At 33.8% G+C, this 9,239-nt stretch overlaps 1 protein-coding gene across 1 annotated transcript; it reads left to right on the top strand.

Annotated features, from left to right (window-relative positions):
* The first annotated feature begins 282 nt into the window (after positions 1–282).
* On the top strand, positions 283–2,015 carry LOC117703766 (olfactory receptor 8K5-like). Its single transcript, XM_034495594.2, has one exon. The coding sequence runs from the start codon at positions 284–286 to the stop codon at positions 1,223–1,225; it is 942 nt and encodes a 313-aa protein (XP_034351485.1). The 5' UTR covers position 283; the 3' UTR covers positions 1,226–2,015.
* Positions 2,016–9,239: the final 7,224 nt, after the last annotated feature.

Raw genomic sequence — 9,239 nt, 5'->3', positions numbered from 1 at the left:
ACAAGACAAAGATGCATTCTAAAAACCAACCTCTATGTTTAATATGACATTTCTGTATTAATAGCCATGTTTTACATATGTATAATGATATATAAATTTATTATACATTTTCTGTAAGAGATTGTTTGCAAAGTAGAATACTCTATACAATAATTTAAAAAAATCATGAGCAAATACTGTTTGTGACCATTTAATTTAAAAAAAAATCTCTTCATCCTACAAATATAACTTAATAAAATTTGAAAATATTGTTTGCTTCTTTTGGAAGATAAAATTGGATGACATGGGGCAAAAGAATACAACATCACTGCCTGTGTTCATCTTGATGGGAATTACAAAGAACACTGAGTTTCAGCTTCCTTTGTTTGGGGTCTTCTTCATCATCTATGCAGTTACTGTTGTGGGCAACCTGGGCATGATTATTTTGACCAAACTGGACTCTCACCTGCACACCCCTATGTACTTTTTCATCAGACACCTGGCTTTTATTGATCTTGGAAATTCCACTGTCATCTGTCCCAAGATGCTGGTGGATTTTGTTATGGATGAAAAAACCATTTCTTTCTATGAATGTGCCACACAGTTGTTTTTCTTCCTTATGTTCATTATCAGTGAGTTTTTTATCTTGTCTGCAATGGCCTATGACCGCTATGTGGCCATCTGCAACCCTCTGCTCTACAGTGTGATCATGTCTCAGAGACTTTGCCATGTGATCGTGGGCATTCCATACATTTACAGCACCTTCCAGGCTCTGCTGTTCACCAGTAAGATTTTCACATTATCTTTCTGTGGCTCGAACATCATCAGTCATTTCTACTGTGATGATGTTTTCTTGTTACCTATGTTGTGTTCACATGCAGAAGAAATACAATTGCTGATCATATTATTTTCAGCACTGAATTTGATCTCCTCTCTTCTGGTAGTCCTTGGATCATATGTTCTGATTCTGCTAGCCATATCTCAGATACATTCTGCAGAAGGTAGAAGAAAAGCTTTCTCTACATGTGGATCTCATCTGACAGTGGTTGTGGTATTCTATGGTACTCTATTCTTTATGTATTTACAACCTAAATCTACTCACTCCTTAGAGAATGACAAAATAGCCTCTGTGTTTTATACTTTAGTGATACCCATGCTTAACCCATTGATATACAGTTTAAGGAACAAAGAGGTTAAAAATGCCTTCTACAGGGTATTAAAGAATCAATTTAAAATGAATACTTAACATTAAGTATTAGATATCATAAAACTTATAACAAGACAAATTATATTTTACTATATTTTTTGGTTTTTCATGTCTATAAGACAACTAGGATTTTTTCACATCACATTCCTTATCTTTCACAACAATATACTTTATAATTATTTCTTTTTCTATCCACATTAGAGAGGTTTTAATTTTTCTTGAGATTTTTATTCTTTCCTCCAACATCCTCCATACACTCTTCCTCACTATCCTTTAAATTCATTGCCTCTTTTTAGCTAATTATTATTGCATGTATATCTTTTTCTCTGCCTCTGTCTGTCTCTGTCTTTATATAGAGAGATAGAGATAAATACAGATATAGAGATAGAGATATTGATATATCTATAAACATAGAGATAGAGAGATGATATAGACATAGACATGTTCATAAATATAGACCATTTAATCCATACAAAGTTATGTATATAATTGTGCATAAAATCTTCCTTTTGTAAAAGTTTAATATTTAATACAATTCTATTATCTATAATACTCAATCTGTAATTCAGGTCCCTAGAACTTTCATTATCCCCAACACTCTGTACCTGGCAGTGCATATCTTTTCACTGTCCCATTTCATAATCTGTCTATTATTCTTTTGAATCTCCACAGACACATGTTTAAATGGAGTGCATTTTACTCTGTATCGTACTTTCATTAATATAATTTCTGATAGGCTAATCAGACACATTGTGTTATCACAAACTGTAGTTTCTACTTCTATTTTAAATTAAAATGATTATTCATTATATGTGTATGTAGATGTGTGATGCTAAGATTAATATGGGAGTGGAATTTCCTTATTAGATTATGATTTTTAACACAGTGATTTTATTTTCATGGCTCTATACTCAGAGGAAGAATGGAAGATTATGTTGTGCTTTCTAAAATATAAAATCATTAATATTCTCTATTCTATATGCCTACAGTGTTGCATCAATATCTACACCTTCTATGAGTCTAGAAAAAATTCGATTTTTAAAAAAACTACTTTTTACATTCCGATTGTTGTCCCCCTTCCCAGTTACTCTTCCAACAGTTTCTCATCTCATTCCTCATTGTCTCAGAGAGGGTGCACCCCTCATACCAGTCCTCCCCTTTCTCTGGGGCCTCAAGTCTCTCAAGAATTAAAAGCATCTTCTCCCACTGAGGCCAGACCATATAGTCCTCTGTTATATATGTGCTGGGGGGGGGCGTTGGGGGAGGGCTTGGACCAACCAATGTATGCTGCCTTGTTGGTGCCTCAGTCTCTGCAAGCTCGCTGTGGTCTAGGACAGTTGAGACTCCTGGTCTTCCTATAGGGCTGCACTCCCTTTCAGCTTCTTCAATCCTTCTCCTGATTCAGCCAGAGGGCTTCTAGACTTCAGTTTAATGGTTGGGTATAGATAACTGCTTCTGTCTCAGTCGTCTGCATGTAGGGCCTCTCAGAGCACAGACATGCTAGGCTCCAGTCTGTAAGCACATCCTAGCATTACAAATGCACTCAAGCCTTGGTCCCCTCCAACAAGATGGATCCCATGTTGGGCTGGTCACTTGAATGGCTTTCCTTTAGTCTTTTTACCATTTGTGTTCCTGCAGTTTATTTAGACAAAAATAATTCTGAGTCGGATATTTTGACTGTGCGCTTGTAACCTTGTCCTTCCACTTGAGGTCCTTTCTATGTACTGCAGTAGACTCTTTGAGTTCCCTCTCCCCACTGTTGGGAATTTTGGCTAGGGTTACACCAACTGAGTCCTTACTGTATATACATAGTTTTCAAACAATTAATTTAAAATGAAATAAAACCAGGGACACAGCACCTTGAAAATAGTTTCAAATAAAATAAAATATGTTAGCATAAGTCTGATGAAGCAAGTAAAAGACTTGTATAATAAAACCTGTAAGTCTTCGAAGAAAGAAATTGAAGAAGATATGAGAAAATTGAAAGACCTCCAATGCTCCTGGATCACTAGAATTAATATTGTACAAATGGTCATGCAACCAAAAGCAATCTATGGATTCAACACAATCCCACAAATATTCCAATATAATACTTCCAAACCTTGACAGGACAATCCACAGCTTCACATGGAAAACAAACAATCAAATAAACAAAACAAAAAACAAACAAACAAAAACTAAGGAGAGCTAAAATAATCCGGAGCACTTGAAGAACTTCTGGTTGTTACACAGCTCCCAATTTCAAGTAGTACTAAAAAGCAATGGTAATAAAACATCTCACAGTAGTGGCATAAACACAGACACATGAGGGAGCCCCATTCCATGAGAAGGAACACATAGCTTACAGTTCCTGGAGAACCAGCCTAGAAACCTAAAATAGGACAAAACATGACTGCAAAATAAATATATTTTAAAAAGCTCAATGAAATGATTGTTAATAATATTCTGCTACACTTGCAGACTGATATTTAGTATAATCTTCATCAGAGAGGCTTCAGCCAGCAACCAATGGGAGAAGATACAGAGATTCATAGTCAGTACTAGGATGTTCTTGTGGAACTCTTAACAGTGGAAGCAATGGCTGTCTTTGATTATTTTGACTGATTTTTGGGACTCTGTCATTCTTATTTTGTTTGGTTGGTTGGTTTTTGCATTTTGGGTTTTTTTTTTTTGTTTTTTTGTTGTTATTGTTTTGAGACAGGGTTTCTCTGTATAGCCTTGGCTGTCCTGGAACTCACTCTGTAGACCAGGCTGGCCTCGAACTCAGAAATCTGCCTGCCTCTGCCTCCCAAGTGCTGGGATTAAAGGCATGCACCACCTCTACCTGGCTGGGACTCTTTCATTATTAATGGGTTGCCTCATCCTGATTTAATATGAAGGGATATTCTGAATCTAATTGCAACATGATAATGCTATGTTTGGTTGATAACCCTGGATATCTGCTCTTTTACAAAGGAAAACTGATGAGAAGTGAATCAGAAATATATGCTCGGGCAATGGTGGTACAGAACTTTAGAGAGTACTGCACCAAAGGTCTGATTTGACTTAAGGGCTATTCCACAAGAAGCAACACATATCCAACACCATCTGAGTAAACAAAAACTATAGACTAAATATCCCAAAATCCTAAGGTAAAAGAAAATACCTCTGATCAACAAACAAAACAAAATAAAATAATTTCTCATGTTATTATGCTATACTTACAGATAAGTGCCTTATCCAGTCATCATCAGATAAGCCTCCTTGGGCAGCAGATGGGAACAAATGCAGTGACCCATAGCCAGACATTATGTAAAGAAAGACTCTGAATTGGGCATCTCCATCAAAAATCTCCCCTCATGGCTGAGAGAATATGACCAAAGAGGGGGCAGAAAGATAGAAAGATCCGTAAGGGATAGATGAAACTAGGAGAAAAGGGCACTTTGAATCAACTATGCAAGGTGCATGTGAGATCACAGACACTGGAGCAGCAAGTGAAGGTATTAGAAAGATCCTAAAAATTTATAATAGTATTACCTAAATTTTTTTAGGATGCCTGTTTGAGAGAACATGTGTGTCTCTGACTCTTTTGCCTACTCTTGGGGCTCTTTTCCTCCTGTTGGGTTTTGGTTTCCAGCTCCAATATGATAATTTTGCTTTGTCATATTATATTTTGTTTTTTTTCTATGATTGTTATCTTGATGATGCTTTTTCTTTTCTAAAAGTAAACAGAAAAGAAGTTAATCCAGAGGATCAAAGGGTGGGAAGAGACTTAGAGGAGTCGCAGGGTTATAATCCATATATATTCTGTGACAAAAGAATCTATTTTCATTTGTAGAAATATAAATAGAAAAAAGTTTTATAGGATGTTTTATTTATTTACATTTCAGATGTCATCCCCTATCCTCATTTCCCCTCCCTAGAACCCCCTAACCCATCACCCCTCCTCTTTTATGCTTTTATATCATTTTGATTACATGCATGTATTAAGGTCAGTTCTAGGTTGAGGGTCTAGCAATATAACAATATAACAGATGCAAATAGTCAAAGAACAAGCAAGAAAACAAACACAAATAGTCAAAGAGCAAGCAAGGTATTAAACACAATTACATGAACACTCCCATGATCACTGTTTCTAAGAGTTTATCAAGATGACCAAAGTATCTGAGTCTACTTCCCTGTCCTAGACCAAGGTCATTTTCATGTCTGAAGCCTACTTTCTTTTTCTAGTCTAAGATTTAGATTTCTGCCTGAAATTACTTCTTCGTTCTAGCCTAATATTTAGGTTCCTGCCTGAGATTACTTCTTTGTTCTAGCCTAATGACAGATTCCTGCCTGAAGCCTACTTCCCTGCCCTTGACCAATGTCATATTCCTGACAAGCAGCCCATTTCCTTGTCCTTGGCCTATGTCAGATTCTTGCCAAGCAGCCCCAAAGGCTCCCTGCCTCTCCTTCTTTTTTATTTCATTAACAAGACTGAGCCTGTCTTAGGTCATTCTGACAAAAATGCCTTCTTTACCCATCATGGAATATGTAGTATCAGAAGCAATGCACTTATGTCTTAGGTTGGTAAGGCTCTGTGCAGAATCTTACTCGTCCTTGTTTTGCCAGCTTGTTATTTTAATAACTCTGTCTCAGGGTCCATTTTCAGGTTCAAGTCATGTACTGGCTGCCAACATGTTGATGTTGTTGATGAAAAGCTTTAACACAATGGGCAGTAATAAAAGTAGTCCCAAAACAAAAAGAGCTAGCATGATCAAGCTATATATGTCATTTTTGAAGCTTGACCAAAATAGAAATACTGACCTCAGGCCATGGGTAATTTACTTTTGTTTCTTCTATAGCATTTAATGTAAGTTGCATTGATTGTACACTTTCTAATTGTGTTTGTGTTTTTGAAATCTGGCATATCAGTTATGGAGGTCTATCTAGCTTTTGTTTTAGTTCCCTGAGTATCATAGAACTTTGGTATTCTAAAAATAGCTTGCAGGTACTGGAAGAAATGAGTCAGGCTTTAAGCAGACACAAGAGGTTAGTGGGCTTGATTATTGCTGGTATAACAGCTCTAATTACACTAATTGCTAGCACCACTGCTTCTGCAATTGCTGTGACATAAGAAGTTAAAACAGCTACTTTTGTTAATCACTTGACAAAAAAATGTTACTAATGTGTTGAATATACCAGAGGATTTAGATAGGCATTTGGAAGAACAGATTGATGCTCTTTATCCTATTCAAATTATTAGAAGGAAGTTCAGAATGTAAGGATATGGGGCCATCTTGAGTGTCATGCCAAATACCATTGGATTCATGTTAGTTCTACAATTTACAGTGGTAGTCATTGTAATTAAGAAGAAGTTTAATGACACATGCAGTGTATTTGGCATAATTCTAACACCTCTTGGGATGTTTTGATAATACATAGGGAGCTTATAAATTTTAAGAGTGCTGCTTTGCTGAGCGTTGATGCAGTAGATACTGCAGATTAAATAGAAAATTTGAAAACAATAGTAGAAAACACTAAGCCAGAAAATTAAAGGTAATGAATCTTAAAAATAGCAATGAATTGCAAATGTAAAAATAGTGAAATGCACATTATAAAACAATGTAATTTTAGTATTTGCAGCCAACAGAGGCACATCTTAAATTTTCAGTTCTTATAACCAACAATAACTTATATTAGAAATATTTTTATTGAACTCTGCAGTATAATAGAATAAATAACATTATGAAACTCTATTATAATGCTCTCTTGAGAGAAAAGTTTTCTGATTTTAACTAACTTTCAATGCAGAAAATATTTTTCCCTTTTTGGTATACATTCTGATTAATACAAACATTATAATTATCTTAAAACAAATTTTACTTACTAAACAGATTTTTTTCCTCAAATCTGTATTTCCATGGCTGTGATATCTGATAACTAATATGTATGTTTACTGTTTTTAAGATAGCATTCTAAATATAATTATTAGCTTCTTAGTTTGCTTGTGTATGTATATGTAGAAATAACAATTCTGCTATGATTAGTGACATTTACATATAGCCAAGCTCATGAATATTTTCTCAATAAATTATCATGTCCATGGCAAAATGAAAAATAGTAACTTCAAATCACAAGAATGCTTTTCTAACATAGATTTAAGTGCCTGGTGCAGGTTGTGATTATCCACTATAATAGTACAGTATAATTGGGAAAAACCTATGGTAATGCATCACAAAAGCATACTTATCAACAAATTGATTTCCCTAATTAATCTTTATGTGTTTATATCATTATTTATTCTTTTGTATGTAGTAATATATGCACAAGAGCAACACTTATTCTCATAAATTCAAATATCAGGGTTTGGGAGAGAGTGCTGTCTGAATAAGTCAGAAGACTTACAATCTGTTCTTCAGAATTCAGGTGCAAAGTAGCTTGTAGCCACCAACTTGCAATTTCAGCCCTGAAAAGTGGAGAAAAATGAGGACCCTCCCGAACACCCTGCTATAAGATTATAGATATGAAGGAACTGTGGAATTAATTCAGAGATGCCATCTCAAAGATTAAGGTGGAAGGATGATTGAGGAAGATTTGTGTTATCAATCTCGTTTTGAGCAAACACATACATATATTTTCATATGCACCCTCACACATATACTAGTACAATTATGCACATCACACACAAGGATACAAAAAATATAAAATCTCAAATATTCAACTGATATTGAGCACATCATTAGCCATTTCTGTGATCAACTGTTAGCATTACATAATGTAGATGTTAACATTACAAATGACTATGGCTCTTCTATTAGAATATATATAGAGAGAATATATCTCCCATTATGCAGTAGTAGACATTACCACTACTTTAAACCCTGCAAGCAACACTGGGTGCTATGCTAAAACCTCTGTATTCAAAATCATCTACCTTTTTGTTGTTGTTAACAAATTTCATATGGTATACTCTAACTATACTTCTTTACCAAACTCTTCCCAGATCCTTCCTTTCTCTTCTCCCACTCAACTCCAGGGCCTTTCTTTCTCATGTTAAAAAACAGAGATCTTTTATACAAATATATTTTAGTGCAGTCAGAAAAAATATTACATCGTACTTTAAACTTACAAAAGAGTGTAACTATACTGCCAGAGGAAGGATAGTAATGTAAAATGACTAAATTTATTGTGAAATATCAGTGTATTTTCATTCATTGTAAAACATTTGATTACTTTAAATGCTTTTATTTAATGTTACTATTGCTCTAAAAAAGCAGAAAACAGTAGGTAATATAATGAATTTCAAGATACAAATTCACTATAATATTAGTAACAGTATTTTAGTAGGATGTGTGTTCCTAAGTAAGTTTTATGTACTCATGTATGTACTCATGTAAGCAACCAATTTATAATAAAAGACCTAAACTAAGATATATATATATATATATATATATATCATTAAAATATTTGAAGAATTCTGAAAGTATGTTTATATTCAGAATGGAAAAATTCTTGAAGATAAACAAAGATAAAAATATGTCTAATCGTACCTACTATACAGCATTGTCATTTCAGATATATATTTGTGATTAAGATGTCAGAAATAATGCACTGTTGCTTATTTTTATGGAACTTTATATGCTTATTAGTCTCTTCATGTCTCTAGAGAAAATAAGTTAATAAATACAATATAGAATAGTCAAGTAAAACAATACCATTATGTTTAAATACTTTATTGAACAGAAATTTCACTGTGTTTTAAAACAGTGTAGATTTTAAAGACAAAATCAATAAATAAATATAATAAATGTTTTTATTAATTACAAAATTTGTTATTTATCTCCGAAAAACATTATGTTCTCTTGTATCTATTTAGTTTTAAACAGCAAATACATTTAATATTATATTTACTAAATAATTCATATAATAATGATATTTCAAACAAAGTTCATTCAAGTTAACTTTTTAATGATATTACACACCAAATTTCTGACTTTTAAATGTGTTTATATTAAAAAGTAAACATTGAGACTAAAACTTTTAAACAAAAAATTAGAATGTATTGACGCAATATAAGTCTTACTGAGTGAAA

This window comes from Arvicanthis niloticus, chromosome 2 (genome assembly GCF_011762505.2).
Source record: "Arvicanthis niloticus isolate mArvNil1 chromosome 2, mArvNil1.pat.X, whole genome shotgun sequence".
NCBI lineage: Eukaryota > Metazoa > Chordata > Mammalia > Rodentia > Muridae > Arvicanthis > Arvicanthis niloticus.
This window is presented reverse-complemented; position numbering and strand designations above follow the sequence as displayed.

Coding starts and splice junctions, on each gene's coding strand:
- LOC117703766 (XM_034495594.2), top strand. CDS start 284: ATGGGGCAAAAGAATACAACATCACTGCCTGTGTTCATCTTGATGGGA.